Source organism: Oncorhynchus tshawytscha, linkage group LG04 (assembly GCF_018296145.1).
Source record: "Oncorhynchus tshawytscha isolate Ot180627B linkage group LG04, Otsh_v2.0, whole genome shotgun sequence".
Taxonomy (NCBI): domain Eukaryota; kingdom Metazoa; phylum Chordata; class Actinopteri; order Salmoniformes; family Salmonidae; genus Oncorhynchus; species Oncorhynchus tshawytscha.
Window position 1 is genome coordinate 37,848,612 of NC_056432.1, and position 20,791 is coordinate 37,869,402.

At 41.6% G+C, this 20,791-nt stretch overlaps 2 protein-coding genes across 9 annotated transcripts in view; one reads left to right on the forward strand and one right to left on the reverse strand.

Moving 5' to 3' along the window:
- ppp3cca (protein phosphatase 3, catalytic subunit, gamma isozyme, a) overlaps positions 1-3,623 on the forward strand; it is a 72,954-nt gene extending 69,331 nt beyond the window's left edge. For 4 of the 7 annotated variants that reach the window (XM_024417900.2, XM_024417899.2, XM_024417903.2 and 1 more), the window contains one exon: positions 383-668. In XM_024417900.2, coding sequence (XP_024273668.1) covers positions 383-525 — 143 coding nt within the window. In that variant the 3' untranslated portion in view covers positions 526-668. Of the gene's footprint in view, positions 1-382 lie in introns of all 7 variants that reach the window. The other 3 variants (XM_024417898.2, XM_024417897.2, XM_024417901.2) reach the window with 2 other exon arrangements.
- A 270-nt stretch (positions 3,624-3,893) lies between these two features.
- On the reverse strand, positions 3,894-16,904 carry LOC112248676 (zinc metalloproteinase-disintegrin-like brevilysin H2a). Of its 2 annotated transcripts, none has more exons than XM_024417905.2 (22): positions 16,765-16,904; positions 15,490-15,575; positions 15,218-15,294; positions 14,848-14,926; positions 14,669-14,745; positions 14,394-14,577; positions 14,063-14,125; positions 13,744-13,815; positions 13,241-13,410; positions 11,952-12,033; positions 10,655-10,788; positions 10,203-10,380; positions 9,249-9,338; positions 8,570-8,765; positions 7,785-7,890; positions 7,506-7,662; positions 7,295-7,381; positions 6,430-6,523; positions 6,072-6,180; positions 5,824-5,911; positions 5,622-5,726; positions 3,894-5,508 (listed from the first exon to the last, which is right to left on the reverse strand). In XM_024417905.2, exons 1-22 carry the CDS (start codon positions 16,820-16,822, stop codon positions 5,479-5,481), a joined length of 2,322 nt encoding a protein of 773 aa, XP_024273673.1. In that variant the 5' UTR covers positions 16,823-16,904; the 3' UTR covers positions 3,894-5,478. The 2 variants fall into 2 exon arrangements, with proteins under 2 accessions (XP_024273673.1, XP_024273674.1); XM_024417906.2 differs by having other exon boundaries at positions 5,622-5,711; positions 16,765-16,896.
- Positions 16,905-20,791: the final 3,887 nt, after the last annotated feature.

The following is a 20,791-nucleotide window of genomic DNA, read 5'->3' on the forward strand; positions in this document are numbered from 1 at the left end:
TTCTTTGTGGTTTTTACTTGGCACTTGGAATTTTACAGTAAGTCCCACATTCACTGTGTGGTGTTGTACTGTAGCTTGTTCTGTGGTTTTGTCAACAGTACTAGGACTGTGTATTCACCGTACGTACAGCTGTTGTATGTCTGCACTGTTTGTCTAAGGACGGTCAGCTATTACCTGCATTTGTAAGCATAAGAACCTGGAGTTTACTAAGGACATACAATAAAGGCAAAACAAATAGGTTAATTTTGCAGTTTTTACCTGAAGATCCTTATTGCAGATCCTTAAAAGAAATGGCTAAATATTTTTCACAAACATTTCAAGTTGTAGCATTCAAACAATTTTTTCCTTTGATTTCTAATTTTCCCTCTCCTCTTCCTTCTAGCTATTCAAGGCTTCTCTCCCACGAGGAAGATCAAGGACTTTGCGGAGGCGCAGAGCCTGGACAAAGTCAACGAGAGGATGCCTCCACGCAAGGATGGCCAGCAGCCGGTCAACCCAAATGCCCCCAAGAATGGCACAGACTAGGCCCGGAGAGTTACCCCCCCTCTCATCCTCACCAGACACAGGCCATGGCCCTGTCTCATACACCAAAACTATCTTCTCTCGCTCTCTGTTTTCTATCTCCCTCATTCTCTATCTATCTATCTCTCTGTCCCATTGTGACTCTTCACCCAGCTGGCCTATAGTTGGACAAGCACAGGACATGTAGGTAGGGAAGACACCACCACACTGGGAGAATGGTTTCAGCCACCACAGAGTACAATCATGAATATAAACAAAAAACAATTTTATTTATTAAATTAATAATATTAGGTATATTATGTAATGCTACAATTGAATGAACACATACATTTCTAAGATGTTCAAATAAGCATATAACTATGGTAAATGTCAAAGATAAAGACCATTTTGTAAATTTGAGTTGAGGATTGAGGTAGCTAGTAAAGGAGACCTTATCCTTTATTAGTCAATGCAAGTGTTTCTACTGTTATTTTATGTGCTTTGCAAGGGAAAGTTGACTGAATCTACAGATATCTACAGTTTGTGTGCTCTCATACATGTTGTCCATTTAAAAAATATGTGTTAAGTAGAGAGAAAATAATGAAGGGAACGATTTGACACCATTGCAGAAGATTCTTTTATACCTCCAGCAGAAGTTCAGTAGAACTGTTTTGTTCTTTTGTCCAATTTCTTTGGTAAAAACCTTGAAACCACTGAATGCTATTTATGCTGCTTTGGGTCAACTTGTTGCTCCTATATTTTATAGTTAGGTTAAACAGGATTTAATTTGACAGCCTTTAGTCAATCCTTGAGGAACTGCACAGATTTTCCAAATGATTTGTCAAAGAATGAAAAAAAGACCATGACAGAATTGATCCTAGTTTGCTACGATCATTGATGTGATGTATCAATGGACGGTGATTTGTTTTTTCTAGTGCTAGGTGTTCTAAATAGTGTTTTGATAGTTGTTGTTTGCAAGCTGTCACTAACCAACCGTTACTAACAGTGTGTTTAACTGAGGTCAGTTGGGGGGGGTTATATAATATATACACTGTGTGTACAAAACATTAGGAACACCTTCCTAATATTGAGTTGCACCCCCTTTTGCCCTCAAAGCAGCATCAATTCGTCGGGGCATGGACTCTACAAGGTGTTGAAAGCGTTCCACAGGGATGCAGGCCCATGTTGACCCCAATGCTTCCCACAGTTGTGTCAAGTTAGCTGGATGTCCTTTGGGTGGTGGATCATTGTTGATACACACGGGAAACAGTTGAGCATGAAAAACCCAGCAGTGTTGCAGTTCTTGACCCACTCAAGCCGGTGCGCTTGGCACCTATTACCATACTCCTTTCAATCCATGTCTCCGTTGTCTCGAGGCTTAAAAAATCCTCCTTTAACCGGTCTCCTCCCCTTCATCTACACTAATTTGAAGTGGATTTACAAGTGACGTCAATAAGGGATCATGGCATTCACCTGGTCAGTTTATGTAATGGAAAGAGCAGGTGTTCTTAATGTTTTGTACACTCGGTGTAGATATTCTGCAAAGGCAAAGTTTGATTCAAAAGGGATATAGGCCGACAGTATGTATTGAAGACAGCCACCAGTACCTTGGGTGTGTGGTGCCCCCATTTGGTTAGCTTTTCTGGGACATTGAGCGGGGAGCGGCCTACTATTCTTGGGTGATGTGCTGAATGTGGAAGGAAGAAAGTCCTCATGGTGAAGAAACATACTAAACACAAGGGAAGAACAACCAGTGGTGTCTTCTCAATGCCCTCCGTGACAAGATGGTGGAGAAATCTTTCCCATGGAGCAAATGGTAACGCCACATATGTCCCAAAATGAACTGAAGCTTCTTCGTGCTCATTATTTTATGTTTTAAGATAAACATTTCTCTGTTGAAATAATAATGACGCTTAGTTTGATTTCATATTGCTTTCCTTGTCAACGCTACATAAAGGAAATATTTGGGGTGTTTCTTGACAAAAGCTGTGTCAATGTCTCCATCTACTGTTGATTTGATGCAGATGCGTTCAAATGACTCCAATGTTGGAAACGTAAGCGAAAGCTGGCCTCCAAATTGGCTCCAATTCAATGTTTTAGTTGCTAGCAGTTTGAGGAAAGCAGTACCCTGAAGAGGAGTGGATTGAGTCATCCAGTGAGACGCTGTGAAGATTGATGTTATCGGAATTTCCATTCTTTTTAGTGGCTCTTTGTCCATCCTATGAGTTATCACTATCTGTGGTAGAATCAAAGCTGTGGACCTACAGTGTCTCTACATTGATCATGTAGTAATGTCTGATGGTTCTTCTGAATTAATTTGATTGTGAGTATTATATGGTCTTAACATATACATAGTAATTGTTCCTCCATGGCAGGAACTGACCCTCCATGGCAGGAACTGACCCTCCATGGCAGGAACTGACACTACTTTTATAACACCCGCTCTCAACCCTTTAAGGTTTGACTTGATTCTTTAGGACTTGTGACTTAATGAACCGGTGCTTAGTTTTAGCCCTAGATTTTTGGGGGCTACAACTGCTTGTCTGACACTCCTCCCGTCGCGCCACATGTAGTTATTCTATTGTGTTTTATCATTCAAGAAGAGCTTTTAAGATTTTTATTCTCATGTGAATTTTCCCTTTTATAATATATATATTGTAAGGCTTTTAAACGAGTTGCATTCAATGTGCCATGCCACTACCAAAACACACGCCAACACCTGTGTGTGACTGGTGAGGAGAAGGGAAATCAGAATGTCCCATTCTTGTGTTCAGCAGTGGTCATGGAGAGATCTTGGCGCCTGTTTCAACTCAACATGGGTCAGGTTTATCTGAGTTGTGTCATGGCCCAGAAACTTTTGTTTTGTATTTAAAAATGTGATTTGTTTCTCTTCCCTGTATTGTGCTCCGAGTTAGGGGATGTACAGGCCCCGTAGGAGGGCCGTATTTCTCACCTCTTGTCAGTTTCTAAACATATCTTGAATGTACAAAAATATTTGTAATTAAAGTCTCTTAATAGCTGTAAAAAAAGGGTGAGGAAAAATAAGTCCAGTGCTTGTCATGCGAGGCCATGAAATCTATGTAGATGTATCACTTAAAAAAATAAAATTTAAATGCAATGTTTCTTGTTCTCCCTGTCGTGGCTGTCTGGAGTTTTTAGCTCTGCAGGTTTGAGGACAGTGTGCCAGATACCTTCTCGCTTCAGTTGCTCGTGTTAGGCCTACATTCTAGGTATCTCTTGATCTGAATTATACTACATGTTGCTAATCTATTCTCTACACATCTGGTTGAATGGGTGGATGCATGTCCTCTGGTAGACTTCAGTGTCTAAAATGTTGCGCGCCGAATAGTTGTTTATAAATGTCAAAGTTCGACATAAGCAGGACAGTCGTGTCAAAAATAAAAACATTTTATGCCTGACATGTTAATCAGGTGGCATCTTTTTACAATCCGAGAGAGAGATTGTGATTACAGAAAAGGCTGTTCAAGTAATGGTATACTGTAATAGCAAATCACACATTCACACACAGATACAGTGCCTTGCAAAAGTATTCAGAACCCTTGGATTTCACTTTCTTTTCTTTTAATACATTCAGTACTAAATATATTGTTGCATAAGTATTCAGCCCCTTTTTTTAGTCAAGCCTAAATTAGTTCAGGAGTACATTTTGGCTTAACAAATAATAGGGGTTGACATGATTTTGGAATGACTAACCCTTCCTCAGTCCCCCATACATACATTTTCAGGTCCCTCAGTCAAGTATTGAATTTCAAGCACAGATTCAACTACAGAGACCAGGGAGCTTTTGGAAAGCTTTAAAGAAGGGCAGTGATTGATTTGTTAGTTACCCATCTACCAGACATTGAATATCTCTTTTAAACATGGTTAATATAATACTGTGGATTATGTATTAAATCACCCAGATACATAGTCATCCAGGTGTGTAAATATCTTAGACTTCCCCAAGAAGACTGACAGCTGTAATCTATGCCAAAGGTGTTTCTACCATGTAGTGACTCAGGGAGCTGAATACTTGTGCAATGACTATTTTAGTTACATTTTTATTCATCTTAAAAAATACTTGCCTTTGACCGTGTATTTTGTGTTGATTGCCAAAATGACAAATCAATTTGAATCCCACTTTGTGACAAAATCCAAGGGGTCTGAATAGTTTTGCAGTTGTATTCTCAGACTGTAGCTGCAGAGTTGCAGTTAGTTGTGCAGCATTTAAGAATGTTCTATAAAAAAATATTTAAAAAATCTGTAAATTCTTGCTCACTAGAATTCCTAAATCTAAAATTTAGTTACTTTATCAGTATTGAGCATGTGTATTTTTTTTTTTATACAGAACTTTAGTCAGCAATGGCTGTGCTCAGTAAATCTTTGAATTAATAAAAAATATTTACTGTAGACTCAGTACTCAGCCAAAGTCAGGAATATACAGTCACCATTGATAAATGTAATAGTACGAAAATAAATGGCATATTATCACATACTGAACACTCACTCCCTGACATGGCAGTGACAAATAAATTACAGGTATAAAATGAATACTAAAAAGTGTCATTTTTTAAGACGTTCCTTGTAAAGAGGACTCCTCAGTCCTTTCCATATTTGTGACTATACTGAGTTTACCCATCATGCACATCATTGGCACAAACACATTCCTTGGGCTTCATAGGTAGCCTGAGTGCCAGTCTGTTTGTGCCATCATGCCAATTCCTTGTCACTCGTTGTCATGCCAAACACTGAGCAATGGAGTTGGCCAGAGCACAAAGAGATCTGGGACCAGGCTTTTTCAGAAGTGGTGGCAGAGCCAACCTGTCTCTAGTCTAGGGTTCTGTAAAATTATCCCAAAGAAGTGAGGTCTCTGGACTGACTGTGCACTGGCTGGCCTAGCAGTTGTGGCCCTGCATTTGAGGTCTTGGTAAGGGTTGAGATCCTCATGTTTCCACTCTTCTCCTTTAGATGTTGACATCAGACACGTGGTGGTGGTGGTCTCAGAGCCTGAGAGAAAGAAATATTTACTTAATACTAAATGTTATTCCCATTCATATCTAAATGGATTAATTCACCTATGTGCCATTGTAATATCTAAAATTATGCTAATAGTCTCTTACCTGTCGTGCGGCCCTGAAGTCATAGACCGGGACTTGTGATTGGTTAGCAGCTGGAGGGGGTGGGGGCGGAGCTACTTTTGGTCGCTTAGGCTGGAAATAGTAAAGCTATTCATGAATAGGCAACAGTGCACGGACACAAGAACCTTATCAACCAAGACCAACATTGAGATGATACTGTATAAATCAAAAGGTATTTCATTACCTGCTGTGGCATAGCTTTATTTTGGCTGGGAACTGGCAGTTTATGGATGTGGTTGTCCACGTCATGGATTTTCTTCTGGGTATGGTGGCTGGTGGATGAGCAGACAGATTTGTATTTTTATCCAGGAAGTCCCAATGATGTCAGAATACATATTTTACAATGGAGAACTGACAATTGAGTACATCTTAATGTATCAAAGAATTCTCTTGGCAGTGAATGTTTATATATGCCCCACGTGGTGGACAAACCTAGGCAGAGTGGGGGACTGTCGTCTCTTCTTTAGGAACACAGCCACTGCCCCAGCAATAGCAGCCAGAAGCAGCAGAGAGACTGTCACCGCAATGCCAATCACTCCTTCTACAATCACACATAAGAGCGGTTGGCAAGGTTAAGGAAAGGTCTATACAGAAGTTGAATACAATGAAAACACAGACCAAACCTATTGGCAAAACTATACATAAAGATGCTCAAATTCCTGTAGTAACACTAATTACTCTAGCAATATTGGAGTAACATGTAAATAAAGTAAAGGCTTGTCCCTTGTATCAATTGAAACTGTTTTTTTTTTTTAACACGATTTTTTGATTTATGTTGTTAGGGGCCTACCTCTGGAGAGGCCCGTGAAGCTTCCATCCTTTGTATCACAGCCTGGAAGTGACCATCCAGGTTCACACTGGCACTCCATTCTGTGATTACACACCTGCGGTGTCACAACACAGAAACGCATACATTATAATAAAAGCAGGGGTCTTCAACCTTTACTTGCCTAGGGAACCCCCTCCCAGGCAAACCGGCAACCCCATAATACATTAACAAAAAGGTGAATGATAATGGAAAGACAAAGTAATCAACATTTTAAAATGAATAGATTTGGTAGATAGTTTTGTTATTTTGACCTTCCCACATACATTTTTTTTTAGAGGAAGTGTAAATTCTAACAGCCTATCAGCATGAAAGGTAACCCCAAACACATTTTTGCTAAGAGCAGCTGTTTAGCTGGTTAAACCAAGGTTAGCCATGTGTTGGCAAAAATGTATGTCCAAGTCAAGAAAGCTTACCAGCAGCAAATTGCCGTAATGGTAGCCTATTCACGGGTGCGTTTTCAAAGCCTATGTCAAATAATCCAGTGAGTGCAATTGTCTCCAATGAGTGTAATTTGCTCAATATTTGGAGTTGAGAATTAAAAAATTGACATCATTAGAAAGAAAATATTATCCTTTTCCTACAGTAGGTATGTAATTCAAAATTAGTTTGCCTTTTTCACCAAAAAGAAAGCGCAACCAAGAAACACTTGGAGGAGAGACGTCCAAGCAGAGATGACAAAAAGCAGCCTCAACTGGTGAGGCCTGGAAAATCTTGCCTCAAACCGAATGAGATGGAGAACATTCGTCAATGGCCTATGCTCCTTATTAGCAGTGTTTCTTCCTGAGCTCACAAATACCAAACCAGAGACAGGGGGTGCTGTACTCACAGCATGTCCTTTGCACCGTGCTGAGCAGTTGGTGGCTTTGGGTCCGTAGGCTGTCTCAAGATCCACACACTCGTTCTCGCTGCACACCTTAGAATAGAAGACAGGAATGGGCACAAGAATAAATTAGAAAATAACACGGTACACATTCAATTTGATTTCATTTCTAAAAACTAGAGGTAGCCCCAGTAGCAACAGACAAAAGTAACCTTACCTTCCCATCATTACACTTGGTCCCCGTGTTCACCTGTCCAAAGTCACTGGTGTGATCACCGTAGAATGTGGCTTTGCAGTCGGAGAATTTCACCATGCGACCATAGTTGGGGTCATCATTACCGTTCTTGCAGAAGAGTTTCCCGCACTGCACATCTCTACAGACGAGAGCCACAGGAGGGTGTCATATCAGTGACATGCCGCTTAAATAAGCAACACCACAATCTGAGTAGTAAAAGCAGCCTATTGAAATAACATGGTATTGCTCGTTAGGCCTCACTGGCTCTGGCAGGGGATGAACTGGTCCTGTGAAGGCCGTCTGCAGTAGGCATAGTACAGTCCTCTGGTGTTCTGGTTATAGCAGTACGTTGTTGCCTTTTCAGCAGCTGAGGAGGGAATAACACCCAATGTTACACAATGCATTAGAGTAGTTCAGCAAGGAAACACCACGTGTACGTTTAACCATTTATTAGAACATATTACAACGCATAGTCTTGGCGTTAGGGCTCTGCTCCTTCAGGGTATCTGCCAGAGCGAAGCGTCATATGAAGATGATAATATAACTACAGGCAGTGAGCACGATATATATCAGATACCCCGATGGAAGAAACAGAACCCACAGGTGGAGGCTGGGGTGGTGGTGGGATATCAGAAACCGCAAGCATAGCGAGTAACAGCTAGTTACAGCAGCAAATGTAGCAAGAGACACCAGGGCATGGTTGCGCATGACATCCGGTATTGAAGAAGCATTTTTATAATTGGTCAAATTTAAATAGCATGTAAGTAGAGTTTGAATCAAATTGGTGCAATATCTGCTGATACGACCACGCTCGTGTTTCCCTTCTGGGCTGAACCACCACGTGTCAAAAAGGCTGCATCAACAAAAGTTTTTAAAAATTCCAGACTTTAAACATTAGCATTAGAATACACTTGACTTGACCATTTCATGACAGAAAATGTATCTAAAAAAAAAAAAAAAGACCAGAAGAGCTAGCTACCTCCATCACCTGATTTGATGAGAGGTGACTCCGTGATGACGAGACAGGGAAATGCTTTCACACTTACATGGGCCATACATTTTCACACACTGGTCATGATGCTGTGGACACTGGCCGTTGCGGCAGTAGCCCCTCCCTCTGTCACAGGAGATCCCATTGACAGAGAAGACATCCTCAGGACAGACGGCTGAATTCCCTGTGCAGTACTCCGCTAGGTCACAGTCGTCATGTTTCCTTCTGCACTCTGTGGACGAGGCCATGATCTGTGGAGAGTGGTTGTTGCTATGTTCACTATCACTAGCTTGTTAGTCTCCCGACAGTCATGAGTATAGAATGTATAGTCTATTAGCTTGGTGAAGGAGATGTGAAGCTGCATCTGTACTCTGAATCCACTCCGATTGCCGAAATAGAAGATTAATTTAGCCTGACTGACGCGCAGATCCACGTGTACTCCGCGAGTTGCTTTTGCCAGACTAGTTCTAAACAAAATACGCATTCAAGAGGATTTGTTTTCAAGTGATGACATGGAAAATATTCTGCTTCCACTAATCCCATTCCTTTTTAAGTTTGATCAAATAAAGGAATGCAAGTGAAATGTCTTCAATGCACTTCGAGTCATAAAAAGCCTTTGACATAGTTATACGTGTCTGCTGCATGTTCTCGAGAGGGCTGTAAGAATCAAAGGAACACATCCGGATGTCTAGAGCAGACGGAGAGGCATGGTGGCTAATGTGGTCGGGTCTCACCTTACAGTCTTCACAGCACTCTCCTGCAGCACACTCTGAGCCTTTGGCCAGTGTGCAGCTGGTGGCATTACAGCAAGGGTTTGTACACTCCTATAACATCAACATCCTACATGTCATTATGATGATGCTATGAGGGGGATCAGAAAGTTATTAAGGAATGAGAACATAACGTATGTCCATCCAGTGTGTAAGTTGTCTCAAAGTCAAGCCACTACGTATGTGTAGGTTTTAACTAGATAACTTGGTTTCCCCACTCCATGTTTACCTCTAGAGTATTATACTGCAGTAAGACACGCTAACTAACTAAAACAAACATTGTACCTTAGTAGGCTATGAATAGGAATTACAAGCATCTGATACAAACACGACTTGGCAGGAGAGGTGTAGTTTAGCAAGATAGTTACACAAAAATATGGTATCTTATCCGACTGACTTAACAGGTCTGGACAGATTAACGTGAATGAACTGCTCTGCACACTTAACTCCCTCTGACTGGAATGTAAACAGATGTTCATGGATTGTTACTTTCAAAATTGCCTTTACCAGATCACCATATAGCCATGACTATTGTACTATGTGTGGAAATGTATAGACTGCAATGTCTGGAAATGTGAATCATCTAGTGATTCTTATCATTGCATTACTGCTATGTTAGTACTCATTTGAAGAGACATTCCCAAACTGGGTAAATATGTATGTTTTTCGAAGGCTGGTGGTGGTGGATATATATCAGGATAGGCCTGTGCTTGTTAAAGGCATTCTCCATTTTGCCCCTAGCTAAGGAAAACAGGCAAGACCACGCACGTAAATCTGAAATGTTATTCCCAGAAATGTAATGTAATCACTTGACATACTTGTATTAACTCCACGATAACCAACTTTTGTCTGATTTTGATTGCTACATTGTTGATCTAAATGGTGGGTAGATGGAATAGAATGAGAAGGTTAATTCACCTTCATGGAGCCACAATCACACTCCTCTCCTCTCTCCAGAAAGCCATTCCCACACACTGGGGTTGATTCCACATTTCGGTAGTCTGGCTTGTTCAGTAGGCACTCAGGGTTACGATTATTCAGGAACTGGTCATAGCTCAAACTACTGCAGCTACTGAATGACTTTGGGATATCCCAGCTGAAAGAAAAAACTGTTAAGTTACCCATAAGGTAATTTACTGACTTTCAATATAACCACTGTAGCACAAACCACTGTGCTGTCCAAGGGGTCAGTACTCTATGGCTGATCTGTGTGTGTTATGAGCAGAGAAAACAATGCCTGTAAAGTATTCTTTAATACAAGTTCCCTCTTGCTTGTAAACCGCAATCAATCATATGGTTTATCATTGACAGCATTCCAATCTAGTCACAACATTATATATCTTGAAACTTTTCATAATAACAGTCCTTACCTGAGGGCCCCAGCCATTACACAGCTATTCCCAGAACAAGCACAGGCACTGGAGTCATCGTGGTTCATGCCCAGGTTGTGGCCCATCTCATGGGCCAATGTGGCCCCCACAGCTATGGCCCTGGGGTTGTGATCCTGTAAGGAAGTAAATAGTTAACATGAAATAGAATTGACTGTGTTTGATGACATGTTCTATCAGTGAAACTAACCTGGATGAATAGGTTAGAGATTAAATTGATATAAAATGACTGTCACTGTCTTATTCTATCAAAATGTGCTAAGATCTAATCGAGCTTCCTTTTTCTGATTTAGACATCTTGTTCTGCATGTTGGTTGATTAGAGCAAAAAGCAACTTCTCCTTTTGAAAATTCCTACGTGGCTTTGATATGAGTCAGAAACATTTATTCTACTGTCAAACTTTACTACGAAGTGTAAATAGGATACTTTTGCTCATAAAATCTGTGTGTCACAGAATAAAGGGTACGCAATTTTTTCCCCACTTGGGTTGGGTTTGTTTAAATCCTGCACAAATGCCCACAGCACCGAAATAATCATCAATTAATAGCGCAGCTGCATGCAACCCGATCGTAATGCCCAATGACATTCGATATCCCTATGGGGCTATTTAGGGACCATCAGTAAATTACACAATGTACATGGGAAATAAAAATTATGTCAATAGCTCCAAATTTCAATGACTTAAAAAAACCAACTATAAGTTGTAGAAATCAAACCAACTATAAGTTGTAGAAATTCATACACAAATATTGAAAACATTTAATGAGACAACTAAAGTTGTGCAACATGAAAATATTGTCCCATTTACATTGTGTAATTTATTGATGGTCCCTAACTAGACCCAGAGAAGTCTTTAATGACTTCTCTGGGGCTAATGATTACACTTTTCATACATTTTTTCCACATGAGTCATTTAGCAGATGCTCTTATCCAGAGCGACATAAAGTAGTGAGTGCATATATTTTTTGTACTTTTTTGTATTCCTGTGGGAATTGAACCGAAGAACCATGCTCTACCAACTGAGCCAGATGGGACTGTAAAATAAATGTCATTACCATGCCATTTTTCTCACAACTATTTCTAAAGCAATTAATCTTGCAATTCAATCTTCTCCCTTTCTGCTTTGTAAACGTCACATTTTGAATACTTGGTAGAACCTCTCCATTGTCCCATTTTACTTCTTCTTCAATTCCTCAAGCAAAAACGATCCTACTTCCACATTTCAAATAATGGCAACTTATTGTGTAGGCAAAATGTACACCTAATGAATGTACTTTACCTGGACCACCCCAGCAGAATGACCTGAACATAGAGTCCCGATAAAGGCCAGACCCACCGTCGATCCCTCAAAGTCAATGCCACTGAAACACAGGGAACAAGAAACACGTCAACCCCACATACGTATGTATTCATGTCAGCCACAGTGTTTTTGTGCTGCCCATGTAGTCGTTGTTTTTGTTTGTTTCATGGAGACGAATGAGGATTACTTTTACTCAGGATGAGCTACTGAATATTAGAGACACATTGCCAGCTGTTTTTGTTCAAAATGTTGTCCTCAGTCACTAAAATACTGATATTGTATCTGTATGATGTCTGTGGACTGGGTATGTGTAATCATGTACTGGGTGGTTCGAGCCCTGAATGCAGCTTGACTGAAAGCTGTGGTATATCAGACCGTATTCCATGGGTATGACAATTATTATTTTTTTTTTACTGTTCTAATTACGTTGATAACCAGTTTATAATAGCAATTAGACACCTCGGGGGTTTGTGGTATATGGCCAATATACCACAGCTAAGGGCTGTGTGCAGGCACTCCGCATTGTGTCGAGCAATAGAACAGCATTAAGCCGTGGTATATTGGCCGTATACCATCCGTCCTCAGGCCTTATTGCTTTAATGTACTTGGTGAATAAAGAAGATTATGATCCTGATGTCAAATACCCATGTTATGAATTCTTCTATGAAGTCTATCAAGAATAACAATGTTCCAAACCAAGATGGCCTAATCAGGTGACCATCAGCTGACCCTATAAAGGTGTCTGACAAGCACACACTAAACGAGAAAAACAATTTTTACGCCACTTCGATACCGCTACGAACAGAAGTTACCTTTTTCGTAGCAGGTTAGGAGAATTAGGGTTAGCAAAAAATGATCACCTAACCTGCTACGAAAATCACTTCCGGTCGTAGTTGTATCGAAGTGGTGTGAAAAGAGTGTCCCCAAACCAAACATTTCATGGTATGGCAGACATTGGAGGACTTGCGTTCATGTCCAAAGTGAATGTTGTCTGCCTCTTATTTTATAGTCACTTGTTTACCTTATATTCAACCATGAGTGACTCACAGAGATGAAACACTTAAACCAGTCAGAGATAGAGGTGAGGACATTTAGACAAACAATTCCATTTCTTTGGCTGAGTCCTATAGTTACCTGATTAGATCTGCGTTGTGGCCTACCTGATGACGTGTGTATGTCCAGGCCTACCCAATGAGGTGTGAGTTGGGGCTTACCTGATGAGGTTTGTGTTGGGGCCTATCTAATAAGGTGTGTACGTCATGGCCTACCTGATGAGGTGTGCGTTGTCGTGGGGCTTAGTCTTGACCAGGTCGTTGTTCCTCCACGTGGTAAAGGCGTCCAGGGTGGCGCCAGCAGGGGCGGTCACTGATATCTTATCACTGTCTGACCACACCTCCAGACCAACCAGGGCAATAAAGGTGTTGAGGGGCTTATACACCTGCAGGCAGATTTGTTTCATGGTTAGGTTAAACTCTTCCCATTAAAACAATTAGGGGTGGTTTACCAGAACTAGGCCTAATCGGTGTCCTGGAAACCATTACAGTTCATTGGAAAGCAATTAAAACATAGAGCGGTTTGAGTTGAATGACCTTCATAAGGCAGAGAAGCAAACAAGTACTGTCCAAGCAGAGCCAGAAGATCAAAAAGTTGTGGTGATAAACAGATTAAATGTGAAGGTGTTTGAGATTCGGTTACCAGGCCAACAGGGACACGGTGCTGTAAGGGGATCTCGTAGGTATGTAAAGCTGGCATCACCATGTGACTGACTCACCATGTTGACAAAGTTAACCACTTCAAATATCCTCTTACGCAGCTCTCCCCGATTACTCTCCATCTTCTTGTACTGAAACAGTATGGATGCAATATGTTTTAGTGCGCACACGAGAACAACGGACACCCTGTCACGATGCATTGCTCACCAATTAGATATGATTATTAACATTATTTTATAGATATTACGTTGCTTTCCTAAATATTATTTGGTCATAAATATTGGCCAAATAAATGATAAGAATGAAATGTTGAAGTTTATTGTGTTGATTCGGGTAGAGGTGAGGCACTTGTGTTTCTGGTGTATTGTTAGTTCTTACCTCACGGTTGTCTGCAACGAGGACAAGCTCAACATATTTTTGCTGTTGAAGTATAGATGGACCCTAGTAAACAGGAAAACGTTGTGGTTAGAAGTGGAGGGTGCTAAACCAATGTGAGTTGAGGTGCAACCAAAAAAGGATTGGGATCATCATTGAAAAGGCTCAACGCTCGCTCACCACTAAAAACTCAATGTTTTATTCACGCAAAGTAAAAAATGTGTTGTTTCGGCCATCAATGGCCTTCATCAGAACACATCATTTCCTGTTAGGGAATATCAGACTATATTTAACTAGGGACATTTTAGGCGTATTCATGGATTGGATGTCTTACTGAGGCTCGAGAACGGCTCCTGCTAGTAATGGAAGGGTAGTCTTCGTTCCAGGTAATATTAGTGACTCCACACAGCATAGGCTTAGAGCTCTGGTCCTCGTATTTTAGCACTGCGTGATCACCATCATCCCCCCCTGACAGGGGCTCAATCAGGTACCTTTGGGCGGCCGTTCTGAAATATCCACTAAAATAAAAACACATAAGACATTATACAATCGATTTAGGGGATGAAATAGTGTTTCACTGTGGACTAATAGGAATGTAGTGCTGCCTGCCTGAGTCCATCGCAGGTGCTCATGCTGACCGTAGACTCACTGTCATCCACAATACTTCCGTGATAGTAGCAGTGATCCTGGAGAAGAGAATTAAGTAGAAGGCGAGGTTAAAGGGCCTTAATCAAGACACTTATAAACAGCCTACGGCTACCTATCAAGGGTATGTTCTAATCACTTACCATATCCTGAGGCGTAGAGGTGACTGGTGTGCCATCCTCAGTGTAGTAAGTCTCACTATAGTCTTTCGTGAGTAATTCCCTGAGGGGATTTTTTTTTTTAAAGTTATTTATTACATAATTTCCTTAGACTGACCTACATGTTCAAAGGAATTCATGAGGTGATAACAAAATTCATGTATTTAAAAAATATATATATTTGAGGATGCAGTGTGTGGCTACAAATGGCAACCAAGATAAGACTGTGGAAAGACAGTTCTCCACATAGTGCCGTTCCTTATTTAGGGGAAAGAAGAAGCATGTGATAATCCTACTTGTGTGAGAGGTCAACATTTTGGAGAATGAGATAGGAGTCTTTTGCCAGAGTACATACGTATTCTTCTCCAGATGCATCTCAATGTCTCTCCCACCCACTCTCATTGCATACTTCAACGTTTCTGGCCTGGATGACTGAGAGAGAGGATTAGGATTAGTTGATACCATAGATATAATCTCTCCTCAGTATATTAACATGGTCTCTTATACCACTTTGTTACAAGCAGTAAACACAATTGTTAACAAAGAATAGGTTGGCATTGATGTCTACAGAGTACTTCACAGCTAAACAGCTCCTGTGCAGGAAGGAAGAACAGGAGACGAATGTACCTCGGTTTCTCTTTTCCGCAGAGTATGTAGTCTGATGGGTCGGACTACCTCATAGTCCCTCACTCCTTCAAGAGGACCATGACTCACTGTGGGGAGAGAACGTGAGGGATAGAGAGAGTTCAAGAATGGACCATCCTTGTCTGTTTCCATTCTATTCTAAACGTGTCATAAGCTGAACCTTGTTTTCAGGCATTGACTGGTCCATTGGTAAGGAACAGTCAGATGGCAGCATAGCAGTGTTTTACCCTTGAACTACAGCAGTATAATAACCCCAACTTTCCTTATATTCAATGCATTTCATTCATGTTTACACATTGTCTAATAAAACTACAGTATGAATACCTCAGATACATGATGAACACAGGCTGTTTGACCCTCGTATATGATCATTATACTAGGTGCTGTTTTGTTAGAGAGTGTTTGTCAAGGGCTGACACATGGACCGATGTTTTTTTTTGTTTTTCCTCATTACCCTTTCTTGTTCTCTGTCAGGCCTGTTTGATTTGTACTTGACCTTGGCCCATTGAGCCATGATTGGGCCGTAGAGGAACATTGGGAATTATGTAATTAAATTGGTAATCTCGTTTCCAGACACTTCCACAGCACAAGGTTTTGACATATGGGCGATGTCCACCACAATCAGTGTGAGTTTACCAGATAATGCAATAATCTCTGTCTTGTCATTCCATCCATACTGCACCTGGTGTGTCAACACTTACTAACACTACTAAAGTAATGTTTCCCAATAGTCGCTTTGAGAATGAGACTTGGCTAAGGATTTATCACTATAAATCAGTGATTCTTGACTGTTGGAGTGGGAGGTTTTGAAAGGGTTGGAGGTGTCTGAGTAAAAAATCAATCACTTAAACCGCAAAAACACAGTAGAAAGTGATTAAATAATTTAATCTCTGAACAATTCTTCTTCAGTCAGTATTTTGAATAGAGAGCTATTTGCAGTGCTGTTCAGCGGATTTGGTTGATTTTTGGTCTCTAACCAGTGAGCTTATCAACATCAAGAATATGGGCAAAATTGAATTATTGACAATGAAAAGGTGGGAATGTTGTTCCACTGTTATACAATTGCTACATTTACTATCAATATAGCAGTAAAAAAAAAAAATCCAGATTGCATTTTAGCGATTTTTCTCTCTGTATCTATATACTCACTGTACTGTTAATGCAACCAGTCTGAATAAAGTGCCCTTTGAATATGGCTGACTAGGGCTTAACCTGTGCCATTGTGCTGTGAGGAGACGGGTGTATCCAATGACTTACCTGAGAGATTGAGGGAGGCAGTTAGGGTAAAGATCCACAATAGACGTGTATGTGTCATTGTCGAAGTGCAGACAGCTACTGAAACACAAGTGATGGTCTGAGGGGCTTAATGGGTTACCTGGTTGCATGCTCATGTGATACCATCTACAGGCCACACCTTATTGGGCGGCCCCAGCCTGTCAGTGATGGAGTTTGTTTTTCATTGCCCAGTGGTGTTCATGGTCACTTCCTGTTAGTCATAGCTAGTGTACACACGACTTGCTACAGTGACTGTGTTTCCCAAATGGCACCCTATTACCTATAAAGTACACTACTTTTGACCGGTAGTGCACTATAAAGTGAAAAGTACTGTATGAACACATGTATTTACTTAGTTAATCTCTGTAATGTTGTGACTAATCGTACAATGAGAATATATATATTTGGCGCGTATGACAAATGACATTTGATGTGGTATCTATCGCAATATATTTTTCAAAACATCGTACACATTTAAACAGAAAATTTGAATTACATGTAAGCAATATTCACCACTTACCACACTGACCAATCACTGAGTCATCTTAATGTTATTCTATTATTTTACTCATGTGAGTCCTGGCCTCCGGGAAGCTGTTTTTGTCTGTTAGGAGAAACTAACCTTTGAGAGTAAAATCAATACAAAATTGTGAGGAAAATATAGCACCACAAGAGGGCAATCTCTCCTCATAATACCTCAGGCTCTCATGCCAAGTGAATCACTGCAGTCCACAGTGGAGCTCAGCTCAGCTGCCTGCCTTTCTTCCTGCTCTGCCTCCCTGCCTGCCTCTCTGCCTCCCTGCCTGCCTTTTTTCCTGCTCTGCCTCCCTGCTTGCCTCCCTGCCTGCCTCTCTGCCTGCCTTTCTTCCTGCTCTGCCTCCCTGCCTGCCTGCTCTGCCTGCCTCTCTGCCTGCCTCTCTGCCTGTCTCTCTGCCTGCCTTTCTTCCTGCTCTGCCTCCCTGCCTGCTCTGCCTGCCTTTCTTCCTGCTCTGCCTCCCTGCCTGCCTTTCTTCCTGCTCTGCCTCCCTGCCTGCCTTTCTTCCTGCTCTGCCTCCCTGCCTGCCTTTCTTCCTGCTCTGCCTCCCTGCCTGCCTTTCTTCCTGCTCTGCCTCCCTGCCTGCCTTTCTTCCTGCTCTGCCTCCCTGCCTGCCTTTCTTCCTGCTCTGCCTCCCTGCCTGCCTTTCTTCCTGCTCTGCCTCCCTGCCTGCCTTTCTTCCTGCTCTGCCTCCCTGCCTGCCTTTCTTCCTGCTCTGCCTCCCTGCCTGCCTTTCTTCCTGCTCTGCCTCCCTGCCTGCCTCTCTGCCCAGGCAGGTCACCCGTGATACAAGTCAGTATTCGACGTCCGTTCATGTCTGAGGACATCGGAAGTTGATGTGGAATTCAGCAACTAGGGGCATCAGTGGGTGCTATTACCTTCAAGTAGGTTTTGGCGTTGCGGACAGGGATGGCGTATGGGTGTAAGCAAAGGTTGCATGTTCAAATCCAGCGATAGAAAGTTGTTTTCATATTCTTGCTTTAAGCCTGTCCCAAACCTTAGCCCTTACCATAACCATTCGGAGTGAATGATTAACCTTAAAAATGAGGAGATCATGCCTAAACATAACCTTAACCACTTTGTAATTTGACTTTTGAGAAACATGGATGAATGTCTAATTTTGACCTGAGACTGTGAGAGTTTGTAGCTCTGCCTACCTCTCTGTCTCTCTGTCTGTCTCTCTGCTCTTCCTGCCTCTGCATGCCTTCTCTGCTCTGCTCTGTTCTGCCTACCTCCCTTCTTCCCTACCTCTCTGCCTGTCTCTCTGCTCTGCCTGCCTGCCTGCCCGGGGCAGATATGAGCACAGGGCAAAAAGAGGACAGCTGGCTGGGTTTGTTTGCTCATCTCTGTGGTTGGAGCCTTGCCAGGGACATGGCAATCTGTTCTTTGTTTTTTTGTCCTTGATGACAGAGGGAAAGTGTGTGGCAGGACTGTGCACCACTGTTTTATAATTGGATTTGTATGCACCATTTACAATGCATGTCACCAATAGAGAAAGACAAATCAGACAAATCTCACACACTTTTGGGAGACGGGGAGATTATGCTCGAATTTGGGATTGGATCTTTTTATGCGGAACTCTTTCTCCAACACGCACCATGTTGCATGATTCATGATTCCCTGTCTCTGAAGGAGGTTAAATCTGCCTTTTGAAGCTGAAGCCTCTCCTGTAAAACGGATTGCAGTGTTATGCTATTGCTATCATGACAAACGAGAGCTGTCTATGCATGTATTTTATTGCTGCTTGGTTTAATGCGTGTTGGTGCAGACTGCGGTGCTGAAAGTCACTGTGAGGAACCATACAAATGAGGAACTGCCACTGCAGAAAACATTTGCATGCGTGGTCCAGGTTGAATTCTTAATAGAATACAGCATCAATATAAATAACTTAGGCATCCTTTAAAGCTTTGAAACTAGGGGATTTCTAATATAACCTACAGAATTTGCATGATTATTAATGATATGACTGAAGCTCAGTAGAGCCTTCATTTGTATTCACTGTCTAGTTATTTTTATCTAACACAATGCTGTGGGCTGAGCCGTAAAAAAAAATGAGGCTCTGTGGTGCTTTGTCTTACGTCAGACAGCATGACCTTTGTCAAAACGCGACTGAGTTATTGAGGATACAAGGTGACGTTTTGTAGATGTTTTTCAGTCTAATGTGATTTGTCGATCCGTCCATTCTACAATGGATGTTATCAAACACCGCTCGTGTCTGTCTGTGGTGCTGGTCTGCAGATGCGGTTACCGTGGAGTTTTGCTGTCACCAGATTGGAAGATGCAGCCTTGACCAAGATGGCTGAAAAGGAGGAACTCCAGAACAACGCAAACAACAGAAGTCAGCTGAGAGATTGAAAGTTCATGCTAGACTGGAATGATCCACTGGGCTAGAGTAGCCGACTGCACGTGTGGGACTTAAACAACAGAGCAGGGATAATGTTGCCTACTACAACACATGGTCTATTCTGCTCCAAAACACTATCTCTTACAATAAGCCTCCTGTCTTCTCGGCTAAATTTAGAAAGAGTTAAACACACGTGAATGGTTTTATAGAATTAGTCTCATTGTGGAGTTGGAGAGTCATGTCTGTTTGACCTAATTCTGTTCTTCTCTTTCCTCACTATCCGTCATTCTATGATACAATTCCAGGAGAGCTTGTGCACTTTCTAATCATCCTTGAGATGCTGGGAGAATAATTGTTGGTATGGTTGAATGTTATTCCCTGCCTGTCTCTCTCTGTATGTTGAGCTGCTGATATTGATATTGCTGTACCTCTCTGACCTGCTTTCTCCATGTTCTGGCCCTAGAACTGATGCTATGCTGGTGGATATCCAAAGCCCTGCCTTGTAGTGAGTTAAGTCATCTGCAAGATTGGTTTATTTTTCCGGCTGACCAGTTTGAACCAGCATAGAACCGACTGCACTAGGCCCTGGCTAGTCCATGGCCGAGCTGTCGGCTCTCAGTTCCTCATCCAAGCAGCCACGCTAAGCACAATAAAACCTCTCTGAGCTCACACTGTTTCCTGCGGGGCCAGTCGCAAGACAGCTCTGTTGTGGTCAATCCTTCTGTTTTTATTATTCGAGTATTGTTACGTATTACTATGTGTAAATCTCATTGGTGTTTTGTAGGATTTGCATTTTAATAAATACACCCCACTACAGGTTGTATACTATGAGGTACTGTCTGGTTGGATGACCTATTTATTTTAATTATCATATTTTTGTGTGGAGAATGGTAATAAATGTTGGTCATATTAATTCATTCTTTATAGAAACAATACAGACACTAACATTTGTCACACTTTCCGTTATGCTGTAGAACAGCTGTAGATTGTCTGACGTAACTTGACCTCCTCTACACTAGCTTTGCTCCACTTTGATCGTTGCCCGATTGTAAAGGGGATTTCCAGGTGGACAAGGAGAGCAGTCGTTGATAATATCAATAAATAAATAAAAAGTGGTTTATTACAAGTTG